The sequence below is a fragment of the Ammodytes marinus genome (assembly GCF_949987685.1).
Source record: "Ammodytes marinus genome assembly, chromosome: 8".
Lineage (NCBI taxonomy): Eukaryota > Metazoa > Chordata > Actinopteri > Uranoscopiformes > Ammodytidae > Ammodytes > Ammodytes marinus.
In genome coordinates this window covers 23,651,312-23,670,326 of record NC_137212.1, presented here as the reverse complement: position 1 = coordinate 23,670,326, position 19,015 = coordinate 23,651,312, and the positions used below count along the sequence as shown (strand labels likewise).

At 37.7% G+C, this 19,015-nt stretch overlaps 1 protein-coding gene across 1 annotated transcript; it reads right to left on the bottom strand.

The window, feature by feature from the left end:
• Nucleotides 1–5,511: 5,511 nt before the first annotated feature.
• LOC307254461 (cytochrome P450 2J6-like) lies at nt 5,512–18,574 on the bottom strand. Its single transcript, XM_080032855.1, has 16 exons — nt 18,458–18,574; nt 18,211–18,371; nt 17,434–17,610; nt 17,189–17,327; nt 16,414–16,601; nt 16,164–16,305; nt 15,896–16,066; nt 10,736–10,983; nt 10,021–10,186; nt 9,768–9,920; nt 9,521–9,681; nt 8,415–8,591; nt 8,179–8,317; nt 7,408–7,595; nt 6,897–7,038; nt 5,512–6,799 (listed from the first exon to the last, which is right to left on the bottom strand). The coding sequence occupies exons 1-16, from the start codon at nt 18,516–18,518 to the stop codon at nt 6,624–6,626; spliced, it is 2,589 nt and encodes an 862-aa protein (XP_079888981.1). The 5' UTR covers nt 18,519–18,574; the 3' UTR covers nt 5,512–6,623.
• Nucleotides 18,575–19,015: the final 441 nt, after the last annotated feature.

Sequence of the window (19,015 nt, the reverse complement as noted above, 5' to 3'; positions counted from 1 at the left end):
GTGGGTTGTGTGCAACCATTCTCACAATCCTCTACCTATGCCGCTCTTGTTTTTTTCTTGGTCTGCTATGCCTGGGTTTAACTGCCACTATGCCTGTGTCCTTCCATTTCCTGACAACGTTCCCTACAGTCGAAATTGACAATTGAAACCTTTGGGAAAGCTTCTTGTAGCCTTCCCCTAAACCATGACAATGAACAATCTTTGTTTTTCAGATCTTTTGGGAGCTGTTTTGATGATCCCATTCTGTCTCACTTCAGCAGAGAGTCAAAGAGAAGTGCAACTTGCATTTAGGCACCTGAAATACATTTTCTCATGATTAAACAGACGATTCTATGAGGTTCAAGGCTTAACAACATAATCCAACCAACTTTGTGTTTAAAGTCATCAGTTTTACATGCTGTTATAGGCATTAAAATCAACAAAACCACAAGGGTACCCATATTTTTGCACAGCCAGTTTTTCACATTTTATTTAATTTCATACAACCAAATACTGCTTTTCAAAAAATCTTTGTTTGGAAAACATCCCAGTACTTAGCTGTTCCTGGTAAATTAAAGACATACCACTTTTATATTTTTTTTGTGAAAGCAGAGTCAATTATAATGCCGGCTGAGAGGGGTTCCCAAACTTTTTCATATGACTGTATATGTTTATTTAATTTTTTTACTGGTTCAAAATAAATAGCTAAAGTAAAAATGTGGGTAATGTTTCACACTGATTATGTAATTAAAGTATTAATTATTTTGCTAAAATCTAAAATCTAACACATTGTGCAAACATATTGTTTAAAATGTATTTAATTACGTTATGCATGAGACATTAAAGCACAATTGAATAAATGAGGTGATTAAGTTTATTTTAAATCCATTTTCATTCAGTAGGCCTACCGGTGTTTTTTTGGGGGGCCACTTTGAAAACAATAATTTAAGAGTTGCTTCTTCACACTTCACTGGATGTCTGTGTCTCCCCATGAATGTGAAGCCAATATTGCTGCATGCCTTTTTATTTTAGCTATATGGTTGGTCTCCACCACATCCTGAGGGAAATGTTTTTCTCTTTAGATGCTAAATGTTCCTAGAACTATAGTCCCTTCCTTAGCTGTGTAACGTAGGCCACAGTGAGCTTTTAGACTATTTTATTTTATTGTTTGCCTGCTATGGTCGAAAACAATGCTGATGAGAGCAGAGAGAACCTGAGACCAGAAAACCAAAACAAGAGCTTGAAGTTGCCATCAACCCCTGGGGCTGAGAAGAGCTGCAGAATCAAGGGATAACTGTCTGCAGCAATCCATTTGTATTATAGGAAATACAGAAGGGAAAAGGTTCATCTTCGCACCATTTGACGAATAAACACAGATAGAAAAGTGGAAAATATTTTTCCCCCATAATTTTAAGCTATGTGTTTGATGTGTTTGACTGCCCACCATTACGTGATCCAATAAATAAATCCGCACACCTGTAACTGTGTGTGGCTATGAGCTAACAATGAAATGTTACATCAATTCACATATGACCAACAAATAATTTCTCCTGATGAGGAGGAGGTTTGTGTGTTGATGCTGGCACACATTCAGGAGGGTTATAGGGGAGAGCAAGGGGTTGTATGTTACTGTGTGTGTGATCTACATCCACATGTTTCCTGGCCTGGTCACTTCTATAGGGACACTCTGCCTACTGAACCGCCTAACCCCTCCCTCACCAACACTTCCTGGAGGGCACTCCACACCAAACGCACCTCTGGAAAGAAAAAAAAAATACAACGTTTTCGACTTTTCTATCTGCATTTTATTTTCCACATTAAGCATCACGAATCCTACAAACTGTTGGCCCACTCGCAGACAAAGAGAAACACCAAAGATGAGTTTGGAAAGCAGGAGGCCAAATTAGGCCACGAACGCTATACTTTATATGCATAAGATATGGGTCTTAATAAGAGTGATACCTGAAACACACTTTTAACACAGCATTGTGTCCCATTGAAACTTTTTACTGACAAAAAACATGTAGTCGAAAAGCAAAGTATAGGGCTACAGAAACCACATAAAGAAAAAAGATGTGTATTTTACAACAGAGAGCTGCGGAAAGTTGCTTTCTAGGACTGAATTCAACAGTGTTCGTATTACCATCACATCAAAGTCATCACCATTTAAAAAGCAGTGACTGGTCTTTATTGTTTGTGTTTATCATACTAAGAGAACCCAGGAGGGATTTTGAAAAAGGTCAGCGTCCCACAATTCACGAGTCACGACTCACGACCGACAGAAAGAATGGGCAGTGAGCATTTTAGTATACTCGGTGTGTGCATTCATTCAGGCTGCATTGTTGGGCTAAACGCAGGATATGAAATATGTGCTAAGTATATGAGTCTTAGTTTTCAGGGTGCCGATCACACTACTCAGCCCTTCACATCAAAGTCAATCTAAGGTGCAGAGCAGATAAATACAAAAGGAAAATCACAGGAAATAAAGGAGCGTTTAAAGGAATAGTTCACTTTCTTGCCAAGATTTAGATACTAAAACCAACAGGTTGTGGTTGAAAAAAACATAATAAGGAAATTGTCAGGTAAATAACCCCCGCGTGAAGCAACAACTTTTCTTCTTTTTTAAATAAAAATAATATGCACCATGATAACGTGTTAGTGAGAGAGCTACATTTAACCTTTGGACACAGCCTAGCTGTTTTCCCCTGCTTCAAGTTCTTGTGCTAATCTATGGCATTTGTCAAAGTGGTATCCATCTTTTCATCTAATTTGAAAGATCCCAGGTCTGTGTGGCACTTTGGACAAGAGCTGCAAAATGTAAACTGTGCAAGCCCTTTAGAGCTATAGTGCGTAACTTTTTGATATAAATGAATGAATTCACAAACTGTTGTCACCCCCAGGCACTGACATAGGAGCTCAGTGGAAGTGCCCATGAAATGTTTTAGTTGTTGAAAGAATAGCAGAAGGTATAAAAATTCATGCGTGATCACAGGCTTACATCATGTAGATGCGGACAGTGTTGTAATAACTCAGAATTCCGCATGGGGGCAACAGAAGTTACACACTATAGCTTTAATGCTTTTGTAGACAAAAAGTAGGGTATCTGAAATCAGTCTCATACTTTTTAAGCCCATTACTGCTTTTGAGCCAAAGCATTTCTGAGTTTTGCTTGCAGGAAGCTTCTGTATCTATTGCACACGAGTGGAAAAAGTAGAAAGTCTCTTAGTTTCTTTTCATTTTGCTAAATTGAAACCTTCATTCCCATTGTTACAAAGAGACTGGGTTAACTGTCTTAAAAAAAGCATTTAAAAAAGATTGAGGTGCTTTTATCAACAAAAAAAGGAGTGATAAAACACAAAATTGGACATCCAAAAGTAAGTAAAACAAATATAACTTAACCTGGATAAGCGACCTTTGCCCATTTCTGCATCAAAAAATGTAAAATGTTGAACTATTCCTTTTAAAGTTGAATTGTACTGTATGTAGTGCATGCACTCACCACAATAACAGAAGGGAATGACATGTGAATGTATCTATTGTCTTAAGCCAGTTTGGTGCTGACTGCAACTGGTGACATGCCCTTTGTCACAGCCATATTTGGGACTCTGCGTTTGTAAATACCGATTAGGGTCTTATGTTAGTAATATGGTGCCTATGGAGCGTAAGCATGACCAGAGTCTTTGGGTCCAGCTCTTGGCACAGTGAGAAAGAGGAGGACACTGAGGACAGACGAGGGAGGGAAGCAGGAAACAGTCCACACTTCCTCAGACAGGATCCTAGGAGGCATCCTGGACTCTAATGCCTCAAAGGCCTTATGAAGCCTTTCACACAGACGCCACATTTATTTTCCTTTGAAACGTAAGTGCACTGTATAGGAGAGGTTGAACACAGACGACTTGTGAACCTGTGGGAAAGAAAGCTAAGCAGAAACGGGAGTGTGAGTGAAGTACGGAGGCCATGGGGTCAATCCACTGCGTGTTTGGTATGAAACTCTCTTGAAGATCAAAGTGTGATGGACTGGTGCACGAGGATAGACACATCTCAGAGGGACATATGTTGACTCTGCTTGTAGTTAAGTGAACCGAGCATATGATTTTACATACTGAGGTGTATTGCACAGAACACGTTTAAAGCCTTGGTATACAGAAAGGATGCTCATTACTAGTATTTAATGCTAATTACATGCAGGATGTCATTAAACATGTCAGATCTGTATGCGTGTTTTATGGTCAACTATAGGGGTCAGGAAGTCTTAACTGGATTATATAGTCTACTCTATATTGATGCATATTTCGTAATCGAAGCTCATTAAGATTTCTTGTCAGGGAATTTGAAAACTGGACGATGGCCAGTCCAGACTCATGCAAGGCTTGAGAAAATGCTGTTTCAATAAAGAGTCCTGTACATCCTGGCCTTGTCTCAGCGGATTCATTGTATCAACCAAATTTCACTTTTGATGGAAGAAGCCCACAAAGATACTTCACTCACTCCATTTATCAATGTGTAATGGGGGTTGAAGGGTCTTTCTGGGAATATGGTAAATTCAATTCAAGTGGTGATGAATCTTATTTGAATGTAAAATCTCTTGCCACATACATTTTGTTGTGATGCATAACAAGGACATTGTCAACAACATTATTTATATTTCAAAAAAGCCATCTGTGAAATCAGAGTTTGATTGTGCCGAGAGAATGGTATAGTCTCTTACATCATCTGGGTGGTAAGGAAAGTAAACAAAAGAAAACCCGGCTGGTTGGCAGTGTGCATAGGTCATCTTCCTAATCATTTTAAAACTAATGATTAACTCAGTTAATGACTCAGTGAATCAGCAATACAGTTGGCCAAGTAAGATAATGTAAAGGTAAAGGGTTAGGTTATAATAAAGGCTCTGGCTCAGGAAATCTTCTCAATGTCAGCACACTTCCTTATTGAGTTAACTGAGTTGGACTAAACACTGGCATGCAAAAGAATAATGATTAAACTAAAGGAGCTTTTGTTCAAAGGATTAATAAAGTTCAAGAAAAGAGAATGTCAGCCATGATGACCATCATTCATTTGGCTCCATCTAATGGCAAATATTGAGACATGTTTCTTCCATACAGGAAATATTTAGAGCACTGGGATAGATTTCAAACCTTCCCCAACTATGTAGGTGAATAATTTTACAGTATTATATGAACACTGAAATGTTTAAATTGCTTTTACAAGGGTGTTACATTTTCAATTAAACTATACTGTACACTAAACTGGTAAATGCCTTACGGCGATTTATTTTTTCTATTCTGACCAGTGGGGCATTTCTCCATGGAGATCTTTCCTTGCCAGAGAAGACCTTCACCTTAGTGGGTCCAATAGTATCAATTATATTTGTCATTTTGGAGTTGAAGTTATCTACAAGCTCATTAACTGAGATACAGGGGAGGAGGGGTGTTGAAGAAAATGCCTGAATAAATGTTTAGCAGTTTTTTTCAGTAATATACCATTTTTAATAATAGTTTTTAGATTACCTTAGTTTGATCATTTGTGTTCACAGAGACAATACTCTCAAAAAAATAAACAAGAATGATCAGAAAGACCCACATCATTCACCGCTACTTTGGAAATGTTCAGGCCATTGGAAATGAATAAGTCCAAGATGGTGTGACCTTTGTTATGAATAGGCTGGTTCACATGCTGAGAAAGGACACATAACAATACTTTAGCACTTCTGTCCTCGGGTTTGTCAACATGTATATGTTAAAGTCTCCAACAATTAATAAACAGGCAAACTCAATCCAGATTACAGACAGCAGTTCAGCAAGGTTATTAAAGATTAATAAGCACTGGTGATATGTTTTTTTTTCTTCCTGGTGCCGTATGGGATACATTTAAGTTTATTTGAAGCACGGAGTAAATCGGTTTTTATTTGACTTTTTTTATGAATTGTGGTCAATATTTTCAAAGCTGTACTCTATGGTACAAATATGACTTATTAGGATACCTTTTATAAATATTTTTTATTTTACTTTATTGCTTTTATTTTCTCAATGGTCACGTGTGTTTCTGTGGGTAGGAGGTCTCATTTATCTTCAAATGTATTGTGCTACTATCAATCTCCTTACCAATCAAATGTGAACTTGAAATTTGAAGTAACCTGGTACAAACTTAGATATAGGCTTCTGGCAAAGATACCCGACCACTAGGGGTCACCAGATGGTTACACTAGTACCTTCTGAGGCACAAAGGCCTGGTAAAGTGATAAACAAGAGAAGTAATAATAATCACATAATAATAACTAATCATTTTCAAATCATTTTGTGTTTGATATACATTTATATATTGATATGCTTTATGTTGTTATTTTCAATGGCTCTTCAATAAGTCATCAGTCATAAATGTATATTTTTACAAATTCCCCCAAACCACCTGAACTATCTGTGACACAAATGTATATAATTGTACGTTTGTTTTGTGTGTGTCTGTAAAGAGAATAATTAGCACACAGAATTATATATACAACCAGAGAGAAGTATCACATCCTAACTACATCGGCCTAGGCAATCATGCAACAGTGAAAGGTAAGTTTTCTCTTCCAAAACATTTAGCTAAATATTGTCTGTTACACCTTGGTTGGATGAAAATAGGTCAGTGAGATGGTGCAGAATTCAGCGAGTCTTGGCGTGAACCTTGAATGGATGTGGTACACGTGTAAATCCAGGAACTCCTTCTGTACTCAACTCTACTCCTTCGGGAATGGAGAAGGAGTACTTCTGTAGTAAACCGACCAAAAACAGGAACAGCTCCATCTTAGCGAGGCCTTCTCCAAGACACACACGTTTCCCTAAAGAGTCCACAAACACAGCCATGCATGAAGAGTTCAGGACACAACTTAGATTGTTACTCAGGTGATGCTTTAGCTTGGCGTGAAAGTGGTTTACCTGCAGAAAAAGCCAGGAGAGCTTCATTCTTCCTAAACTTTCCCTCTGCATCTAGGAAGTGTCCAGGGTTGAAAGTGTCTGGAGTCTCCCACTCAGTCTTGTCAAACAGCACAGAGGTCAGGATGGGCAACAAGGTCGTACCCTAAATAAATGATCCATAGGTCAACACCAGGAAACGCATCAACAGCAACAACACTCACATATCATAGATAATCTTAACACTTAACAGCATTGGTGAATTCTACTGACTAATGTGCGTGGTATCCACGGCCCGAGGCCTGTACTCTCCCGAGATTTCTTTGTCTAGGGAGCGGAGTGCAACGGGAGAGTCAAGTGGCTAAAAGCATGCTGCCAAATAGCGGTCGGAGGCTTAAATACAACACAAAACCAATGTCACCACGTAAACTATTCCTAAAATATTGATACAGCACTTCAAAGAATCGATACAGTATATGACGTTTGGTGCATTGATATTTTCTTTAACCTCTACTGTGTGTTAACTTAAATGCACCTTTGGTATGAAGTAACCATCCAGGGTTGTGTCCTTGGCAGCCATTCTGAATGCATTGAGAGGAACAATGTTTGCCATCCTCTGGATCTCATGAATGACAGCATCAGTGTAGGGCAGGTTGAGTCTGTCTGCCATGGTGGGAAGGCGGTTCTGTCCGATTACTTTGTCAATCTCTGCCTGGACCTTGGCTAAAATGACAAGAAAATTGAAGGAATCAGTTTTTGTGGCGTTTGTCGCTCACTGCTTACAGTTAATTTTGAGAGGGGAGTTGGTCAGTATGAACAGAAGGAATGAGGGGTAAACAGGGTTCAAAAACAAAAAATATTTATTAAATTTTTATTATTATTATTATTATAATTATTATTATTATTATTATTGTTGTCGTTGTTGTTGTTGTTGTTGTTGTTGTTGTTGTTGTTGTTATTATTATTATTATTATTATTATTATTGAGACATTTCTAATTAAAACATTTGCTATCAGCAACTTCCTGGACAGAACATTGCTACTGATAAAATGCATTTGTCTGAACATGAATATAATTTAATTGGTCTTCTTCTTCTAAATAAGAAATTTAAAAGAAATAATAAGTGATTTACTTATTTAATAAGTGATACAGTACAAATAATCCCTTCTGTTTTTAGCCATGCTAACGAAATGTTGCGTTGTTTAATGGTTTGTGGGTCCAACAAGTATTGGATGGATACCCTGATATTTGGTGCAGATGTGCTTGTTCCCTTCAGGATGAATTGACTTTGGTGTTTGTCACCTACCCAGGATATCAGGGCTTTTTATGAGGTAAACCAAAGCCCAAAGCAAAGTGGTAGCGGTTGTCTCTGTTCCAGCCAGGAACAGATCCAGAGAACACATAGCCAGATTGGTCTCAGTGAAGCCAAGGTCAGACTCTTTATGCTAATCAGAAATGGGGAAAAGATAAATAAGTGGTATTCAGGTAGATTAAGAGGTAAAGTTACACTATTCAGGGGATGTAATGCTAATGTTCAAATACCTTTTCTATTTCAATGATGAAAGCGTCAATGTAGTCTCTGGGATTGTTGTGGTCCACATCCTCCTTGTGTGACTTGACTTCCTGACTGATGAAGTCGAGGATGGCATCGAAGTGGCTGAACATTTTGTTGTGAGGACCCGGCAAGTGCTTCATCACTGTAGGGAATGACTGATACAGCTATTGAAAAGAAAAGATGAGAGAAACTTTCATTCACACGGTTTTTTACCATACATTTTGACCACAGGTTCAGGAGGATTGAATCCCACAATCCCACTACAATACTCAGTACGTTAACATACTTAACGTACTTAACACCTTATATAAAAGCCAAATGATAGCTTTAATCCAACAGAAACGAGACTTTTAAAATAGATGTCAGGAGGGAAACTGTGGAGCATGCTCAGAGCGCCTAAGCCTATCACAGTCTTTCTTAACCCATTGATGACGGCTGCTGCGCGATGCCACATTGGCTCTCCTGCCTGATGCTGCATCGTGCAGCATTATTACTTTATCTAATTTTCATGGCATTCCCAGCATTGAATGCACTGTCATTGGTTCAAATACACATGAGGTGGGTTTTGTTGATTTTTTTAAGACCACGTGACCACCCAAAAGTTGTGTGGTTTGCCGAAAATCATGTCAATCAAAAGAAATAAAAATAAAAAAAATAATAAAAAAAATACGCCAGCTATGTCGGCGACAGAACAGTTAGTGGCGTTTGGTGCGCAGAATCAAGGTCTACTATAGACTACTGACGAAAATCACACAACACATTGCATCTATTTATTAACAATATTTAATAATTTTCGAATTCATCTAATTTTGACGATTTTTAGAAATATTTGTTGGTTTGTAAGCGCTAAGGGAGCATGTTTAAATAAAACATGTGAACCTTAACTTTTAAATGTATTTTATTTCATGTTTCTATGTGCTACACAGGCTTAGATATTAAGGTTTTGGTAGACTTGACAATTCGTACTATTTTTTCAGAAAACCCTCAGGCATTAAGGACATGCATCCTAGATTGCCATAGTCATCAATGGGTTAATAGGTCCATGGTCACAGTCTGATTGATTGACTTTGACAAATCGATGTTACTGACTTACTGTAGCCCATATATTTCCCTGAAGCTGAAGACTTTCAGATAAATACTTCAGCATGATCTGGAAGTTGTGGTCGCTGTATTCAAACCGTTTCCCCATCACCAGCTGGCAAATGATGTTGGACACAGCGTTGTTAAAGAGTCTAGCTGGGTTGAAGAGTTGACCTGTAGGAGAAGAGTCCACTGTTAAAAAAAATTCTTCAGCTGAAAAGCTTATGTGCATGCATTTAATTTGTACTTATGTGAAACACCTTTCTCCTTGTCTATCTCATCCTGCAGGTGTCTGATCTCCTCAGAGATACTCTGCTCCATGGGGCTTTTGCCCAGGCCAAAGCTACGTAAAGTAGACAAAGCAAAGCGTCGCTGTTTCTTCCATATTTCACCACTGCTACTGAACAGACCACCTAAAACAAGCATGCAAAGGACACAGGGTTAATGACTCGGGGGGGGGGGGGACTCATTTCTGTACAGCATAAGAAAAGAGAACGAGTAAGATTTATTCACCTGAAGTTCCTGAGTAAAACCTGTCCGATATTGCATCGTAGGGTCGATCCGCAAAGTTCTCAGCTTGTGTCACAATGGCTTCCTTCACCATCTTGTATCCAGACACAAGCACAATCTTATCACTGCCTAGACGAACACTGGACACATTCCCATAAACGTCAGCCAACTGTTGACAACACATCAATGAAAAAACACAAATGAGCCACAACAGATCACTGCATCATATGAACTTTTAAAGTCATTAAAAAACAAAACCTACTTTTGTAGGTTGTGCCAATGGTGCTTACAAGTTAGAATTTCCATTTATATTTAAAAATATCTGCCAATAGTTTCTATATCAAAATGTGTTATTTTAACGCGTCTCTTGGTGCATGTATAAAACTTAATTGACATGGCTTTCATTTCTTTGTTCTCTGGCAAAGTTATGCATGTTTGTACTGTCCACATATGCCCACATCCTGATAAGTGTCGCACAATAGTGTTTTAAATAGATCTTAAATTATTGCAAATTCAGTCTTATTTAACAAAGCTACTCCAGTTTAAATATATTTAAATTTCAGACCAAAAAATTTAAATATGCTCAGCAAAAACTTGTTCAATTTAAAAACAAATCTGGAAAAAAAATATAAATGTATCAAGTGTATCACAGATAATATTTGATCTTTAAGCTTACAAGCAATATCAGATAAAAACTAAATTATGTACTAAACTTTACCTTGGCAAAATATTTTTGTGGATATTCACTGTCCAAACTCAAAAGATGACCCACAATGGGAAGAGCCAACGGTCCGGGAGGATAATTTGGAGGATTCCTATTTTTGAGGAAGTCTGCTATTAGGAGAAAAATGAAAATAAATAGTAATAGCCCCTTGAGGTCCAAACCCAACAAATAATTATAAAGCCACATTGTTAGAAGAGTTAAATCAGCCACCGGAGGAAGGTCTGATCGTTTCCCTTTAAACACTTCAGGGTTTATAATTACAGGACAGACTGAAAACAAATGTATATAAAAAACATCAGTCAGTCCAAAGGTGCATGTGACGCATTGTGCTTACATAACCAGCTACGGACACACCTACTTTTTTCTTGACAAACATGACCTCTGCCATGGTGAAAACAATGGAACCTAAAGTAATACTCATAAAATGTTATTATGCCTGAAGTAACTCATGGCATTATGTAACACGTAATGGAATGAATGTCAAATGTTAATGACATGTCAATAAATGATCAAAGATCCAGAAGGAAAAAAGCTTGTCAGACCATGGATAGACAGATTCAGTATACATATTTTTATTAATTTTTTGTTTGATAAGTTGTTTTCCAGTGAAATCGTTATATTCCATGTACTAATGATACAGTGGAAAAGCTGGTTTCCCCAACAGGTGCAACAAAACAAACAGGAAATTCTGATGCATTGTGCTTACATAACCAGCTACGGACACACCTACTTTTTTCTTGACAAACATGACCTCTGCCATGGTGAGAACGATGGAACCTTAAGTTATAATCATAAAATGTTATTATGCCTGAACATAATCATTTTCTTTTTTGTTGCCGTTTTACAATTTGTTTGACACATTTGGAGAGACAGAGATGAAATGGGGCAAAGAAGGGAGGACATGCAGAGAACCGACCACGAGTCGGATTCAAACCGGTTCTGCTGCGATGCGGACTGAGTCCTCTCTAGGGGGAAGCTAACCACTACACCACCAACCCCCCGAAAATGGTAATAGTATATGATAGCACACACTAAGTCCAATCCCTCGCTGTCAATCAGTGACCTTAGACTTTGATTAATGTTTATATTGTACACAGAAACAAGCCATCAAGTTCAAAGTGCAGTAGGAATAAAAGGCATCTAATCCATCTGGTTTGCAGTTCAGTTGCAACTGGCAATCACATAGTCACGCTATAAAGTATCATTTGCAACAAGTATTTTGGTTTTTGGGCGGAAAGCAAAGTTTTTCATGCTTTAACAAAACAATTCTTAACATTTGGGTTCATATTAATCTATGGTTGTATTATGTTACAATGGAGGAACAATGTTACTCCAACAGGATAAGTTTATTTTCATGTCCAGTTTTCATTTAAGTTTGAAATTTTCTCAAGTAAAAATACAAAGCTCCAAAGGTGGAGTCGATAATGAATATATTGTCAAATATTGTATACTTTAAGCAGCTCTCTCAATATTGATAAACAAACGCGTCAGTATTAACTCATGGCATTATGTAACACTTAATGGAATGAATGTCAAATGTTAATGACATGTCAATAAATGATCAAAGATCCAGAGGGAAAAAAGCTTGTCAGACCATGGATAGACAGATTCAGTATACATATTTTTATTCATTTCTTGTTTGACAAGAAAAATATTGCAAAATATAAAATGACTGCACCACAAATAGCGAGCTGTGTTCGTGAGCTTTATATATCGTGGTGTCTTCAGTTGTTTTCCAGTGAAATCGTTATATTCCATGTACTAATGAATGATATAGGGGAAACGAAGGTTTCCCCAACAGGTGCAACAAAACTAACAGGAAATTCTGATGAATAATAATCAATTTGGATCGAACCCATCCACACAGTTTTACGATTTGTACCATTGACTTCCATTATAACGACATTTTTTGACCCCCACCTTGAATTTAAAGTGAAACAATATTTTGACAGTAATTTCCCATTTCTCTGTTGCAAATTTGATAAAGTTATATAAAAATAAGCTCAATAAAAAATTGCCTCATTCACACACATGCACACACACATAAGCACACTGGACATTTTAGTGTGCACAAGTGACTGCCTTTCTGACTCATGTCTTTGAAGTCAATAGATCAAAACTTGTACACTCCCTCAACTTGTCAGAAGATATCAACATTACCCCAGAGATCATTTCTTGCCAGAGATGACCTTCACCTTAGTGGGTGCATTAGTGTCAATTATATTTGTCATTTTTGAGTTGAAGTTATTTACAAGCTCATTAACTGAGATACAGGGGAGGAGGGGTGTTGAAGAAAATGCCTGAATAAATGTTTTACTGTTTTTTTCAGTAATATACCATTTTTTAATTACCTTAGCTTGATCATTTGTGTGGACAGAGATCAGAGAGACCCACATCAGACACCGCTACTTTCGAAATGTTCAGGCCCTTGGAAATGATTAGGTCCAAGGTGTGACCTTTGTTATGAATAGGCTGAGAAAGTCCAAAAACATTTTTTAAAGCATAATTCTTTAGCACTCGGATTTAGTGTGTGCTATCATATACTATTACCATTTTCGGGGGGTTGGTGGTGTAGTGGTTAGCTTCCCCCTAGAGAGGACTCAGTCCGCATCGCAGCAGAACTGGTTTGAATCCGACTCGTGGTCGGTTCTCTGCATGTCCTCCCTTCTTTGCCCCATTTCATCTCTGTATCTACAAATGTGTCTAATAAATTGAAAAATGGCAACAAAAAAGAAAATTGCTATGTTCAGGCATAATAACATTATATGAGTATTACTTTAGGTTCCATTGTTTTCACCATGGCAGAGGTCATGTTTGTAAAGAAATAAGTAGGTGTGTCCGTAGGTGTGTAAGCACAATGCGTCACATGCACCATGTAGGAATAAAAGGCATCTAATCCATCTGGTTTGCAGTTCAGTTGCAAATGGCAATCACATAGTCACGCTATAAAGTATAATTTGCAACAAGTATTTTGGTTTTTGGGCGGAAAGCAAAGTTTTTCATGCTTTAACAAAACAATTCTTAACATTTGGGTTCATATTAATCTATGGTTGTATTATGTTACAATGGAGGAACAATGTTACTCCAACAGGATAAGTTTATTTTCATGTCCAGTTTTCATTTAAGTTTGAAATTTTCTCAAGTAAAAATACAAAGCTCCAAAGGTGGAGTCGATAATGAATATATTGTCAAATATTGTATACTTTAAGCAGCTCTCTCAATATTGATAAACAAACGCGTCAGTATTAACTCATGGCATTATGTAACACTTAATGGAATGAATGTCAAATGTTAATGACATGTCAATAAATGATCAAAGATCCAGAGGGAAAAAAGCTTGTCAGACCATGGATAGACAGATTCAGTATACATATTTTTATTCATTTCTTGTTTGACAAGAAAAATATTGCAAAATATAAAATGACTGCACCACAAATAGCGAGCTGTGTTCGTGAGCTTTATATATTGTGGTGTCTTCAGTTGTTTTCCAGTGAAATCGTTATATTCCATGTACTAATGAATGATATAGGGGAAACGAAGGTTTCCCCAACAGGTGCAACAAAACAAACAGGAAATTCTGATGAATAATAATCAATTTGGATCGAACCCATCCACACAGTTTTACAATTTGTACCATTGACTTCCATTATAACGACATTTTTTGACCCCCACCTTGAATTTAAAGTGAAACAATATTTTGACAGTAATTTCCCATTTCTCTGTTGCAAATTTGATAAAGTTATATAAAAATAAGCTCAATAAAAAATTGCCTCATTCACACACATGCACACACACATAAGCACACTGGACATTTTAGTGTGCACAAGTGACTGCCTTTCTGACTCATGTCTTTGAAGTCAATAGATCAAAACTTGTACACTCCCTCAACTTGTCAGAAGATATCAACATTACCCCAGAGATAATTTCTTGCCAGAGATGACCTTCACCTTAGTGGGTGCATTAGTGTCAATTATATTTGTAATTTTTGAGTTGAAGTTGTTTCAAAGCTCATTAACTGAGATACAGGGGAGGAGGGGTGTTGAAGAAAATGCCTGAATAAATGTTTTACTGTTTTTTCAGTAATATACCATTTTTTAATTACCTTAGCTTGATCATTTGTGTGGACAGAGATCAGAGAGACCCACATCAGACACCGCTACTTTCGAAATGTTCAGGCCCTTGGAAATGATACGGTCAAAGGTGTGACCTTTGTTATGAATAGGCTGAGAAAGCATAATTCTTTAGCACTCGGGTTTGTCAACTTGTATGTTAAAGTCTCCAACAAGTAATAAACAGTCGAAGTTAATTCCGATTACAGACATCAGTTCAGGAAGGTCATTAAAGATTAGTAAGCACCATTGATATGTTCAGGATACATTCAAGTGTATTTGAAGGACTGAGTAAATCTGTTTTTATTTGACAATATTATTTGGTCAATATTTTCATTGCTGTACTGCATTGGTACAAATACGACTTATTAAGATACCTTTATAATTACATTGCTTTTATTTTTTCAATGGTTTCTGTTGGTAGGAGGTCTCATTTATCTTCCAGTGTAGTGTGCTTCTATCAATCTCCTTCCCAATCGATTGTGAACTTGAAATCTGACAACCTGGTACAAACTTAGATAATAGGCTTCTGGCATAGATACCCCACCACTAGGGGTCACCAGATGGTTACACTTTTGCTAATCTCCAACCTTCTGAGACACAAAGGCCTACTAAAGTGATAAATAATAGAGGTAACAATAATCACATAATAATAACTAATCTTTTTTTTTCAATATACATTTATATATTGATATACTTTATATTGTTATTTTCAATGGCTCTTCAATAAGTCATCAGCCATAAATGTATATTTTTTACAAATTCTCCCAAACCACCTGAACTATCTGTGACACAAATGTATATAATTGTACGTTTGGTTGTGTGTGTCTGTTAAGAGAATAATTAGCACACAGAATTATATATACAACCAGAGAGAAGTATCACATCCTAAGTACATCGGCCGAGGCAATCATGCAACATTGAAAGGTTTAGATTAAAAAGTTAAAGGGAGATAAAGTTTTCTCTTCCAAAACATTCAGCTTAGTATTTTCTGTTACACCTTGGTTGGATGAAAATAGGTCAGTGAGATGGTGCAGAATTCAGCGAGTCTTGGCGTGAACCTTGAATGGATGTGGTACACGTGTAACTCCAGGAACTCCTTCTGTACTCAACTCTACTCCTTCGGGAATGGAGAAGGAGTACTTTTGTAGTAAACCGACCAAAAACAGGAACAGCTCCATCTTAGCGAGGCCTTCTCCAAGACACACACGTTTCCCTAAAGAGTCCAAAAACACAGCCATGCATGAAGAGTTCAGGACACAACTTAGATTGTTACTCAGGTGATGCTTTAGCTTGGCGTGAAAGTGGTTTACCTGCAGAAAAAGCCAGGAGAGCTTCATTCTTCCTAAACTTTCCCTCTGCATCTAGGAAGTGTCCAGGGTTGAAACTGTCTGGAGTCTCCCACTCAGTCTTGTCAAACAGCACAGAGGTCAGGATGGGCAACAAGGTCGTACCCTAAATAAATGATCCATAGGTCAACACCAGGAAACGCATCAACAGCAACAACACTTGCATATCATGGAAATAATCTTAACACTTAAAATTAGTGTGTATCAAATACACCTTTGGTATGAAGTAACCATCCAGGGTTGTGTCCTTGGCAGCCACTCTGAATGCATTGAGAGGAATAATGTTTCCCATCCTCTGGATCTCATGAATGACAGCATCAGTGTAGGGCAGGTTGAGTCTGTCTGCCATAGTGGGAAGGCGGTTCTGTCCGATTACTTTGTCAATCTCTGCCTGGACCTTGGCTAAAATGACAAGAAAATTGAAGGAATCAGTTTTTGTGGCGTTTGAAATTTGAGAGGGGAGTTGGTCAGTATGAACAGGAGGAATGAGGGGGAAACAGGGTAAAAAAAGTATATATATTTATTAAATTATTATTATTATTATTATTATTATTATTATTATTATTATTATTATTATTATTATTATTATTATTATTATTATTATTATTATTATCATTATTATTATTATTATTATTGGTAGTAGTAGTAGTAGTAGTAGTCAAATTTAGACATTTTAATTAAAACATTTGCTATCAGTTTTAACTTCCTGGACAGAACATTGCTACAGATAAAATGCATTTGTCTGAACATGAATACAATTTAATTGGTCTTCTTCTTCAAAATATGAAATTTAAAAGAAATAATAAGTGATTTACTTATTTAATAAGTGATACAGTACAAATAATCCCTTCTGTTTTTAGCCATGCTAACGAAATGTTGCGTTGTTTAATGGTTTGTGGGTCCAACAAGTATTGGATGGATACCGTGACATTTGGGGCAGATGTGCTTGTTCCCTTCAGGATGAATTGACTTTGGTGTTTGTCACCTACCCAGGATATCAGGGCTTTTTATGAGGTAAACCAAAGCCCAAAGCAAAGTGGTGGAGGTTGTCTCTGTTCCAGCCAGGAACAGATCCAGAGAACACATAGCCAGATTGGTCTCAGTGAAGCCAAGGTCAGACTCTTTATGCTAATCAGAAATGGGGAAAAGATAAAAAGTGGTATTCAGGTAGATTGAGAGGTAAAGTTACACTATGATGTATAATTCAGGGGATGTAATGCTAATGTTCAAATACCTTCTCCATTTCAATGATGAAAGCGTCAATGTAGTCTCGGGGATTGCTGCGGTCCACATCCTCCTTGTGTGACTTGACTTCCTGACTGATGAAGTCGAGGATGGCATCGAAGTCGCTGAACATTTTGTTGTGAGGACCCGGCAAGTGCTTCATCACTGTAGGGAATGACTGATACAGCTATTCAAAAGAAAAGATGAGAGAAACTTTCATTCACATGGTTTTTTACCATACATTTTGACCACAGGTTCAGGAGGATTGAATCCCACAATCCCACTAGAATACTCAGTACGTTAACATACTTAACGTACTTAACACCTTATATAAAAGCCAAATGATAGCTTTAATCCAACAGAATCGAGCATTTTAAAATAGATTTCAGGAGGGAAACTGTGGTGCAAGCTCAGAGCGCCTAAGCCTATCACAGTCTTTCTTAATAGGTCCATGGTAAATGGAAATGGTAAATGGACTCCACTCATATAACGCTTTTACCTGGTTTTTCACAGACTCAAAGTGCTTTACATTGTTTTGTACACATTCACCCAATAACACACACATTCATACACCGATAGCAGCAGCTACCACGCAGGGTGCAAGCTAACTATCAGGAGCAAATCGGGATTCGATGTCTTGCCCAAGGACACTTCGACATGTGGAGGATAGGCGGTGGATCAAACCTCTGACCCTGCACTCCAGAGGCGACCTCCCTGCCCACTTCGCCACTGCCGCCCCGTGGTCACAGTCTTGATTGACTTTGACTAATCGATGTTACTGACTTACTGTAGCCCATATATTTCCCTGAAGCTGAAGAGTTTCAGATAAATACTTCAGCATGATCTGGAAGTTGTGGTCGCTGTATTCAAACCGTTTCCCCATCACCAGCTGGCAAATGATGTTGGACACAGCGTTGTTGAAGAGGCCAGCTGGGTTGAAGAGTTGACCTATATGAGAAGAGTCCACTGTTAAAGGATTTTATTTTGCTGAGAAGCTTATGTGCATGAATTTAATTTTTACTTATGTGAAACACCTTTCTCCTTGTCTATCTCATCCTGCAGGTGTCTGATCTCCTCAGAGATACTCTGCTCCATGGGGCTTTTTCCCAGGCCAAAGCTACGTAAAGTAGACAAAGCAAAGCGTCGCTGTTTCTTCCATTTTTCACCATTGCTAGTGAACAGACCACCTAAAACAGGCATGCAAAGGACACAGGGTTAATGACTCGGAGGGGACTACTTTCTGTACAGCATAAGAAAAGAGAACGAGTAAGATTTATACACCTGAAGATCCTGAGTAAAACCTGTCGAATAGTGCATTATAGGGTCGATCCGCAAAGTTCTCAGCTTGTGTCACAATGGCTTCCTTCACCATCTTGTATCCAGACACAAGCACAATCTTATGACTGCCTAGACGAACACTGGACACATTGCCATAAACGTCAGCCAACTGTTGACAACACATCAATGAAAAAACACAAATGAGCCACAACAGATCACTGCATCATATGAACTTTTAAAGTCATTAAAAACAAAACCTACTTTTGTAGGTTGTGCCAATGGTGCTTACAAGTCAGAATTTCCATTTATATTTA

Coding starts and splice junctions, on each gene's coding strand:
- LOC307254461 (XM_080032855.1), bottom strand. CDS start 18,518: ATGGAGCAGAGTATCTCTGAGGAGATCAGACACCTGCAGGATGAGATA. Junction 16,306..16,413: donor ATGGTTACTTCATACCAAAG/GTGTATTTGATA, acceptor TCATTTATTTAG/GGTACGACCTTGTTGCCCAT. Junction 8,318..8,414: donor TCATCATTGAAATAGAAAAG/GTATTTGAACAT, acceptor ATTTCTGATTAG/CATAAAGAGTCTGACCTTGG.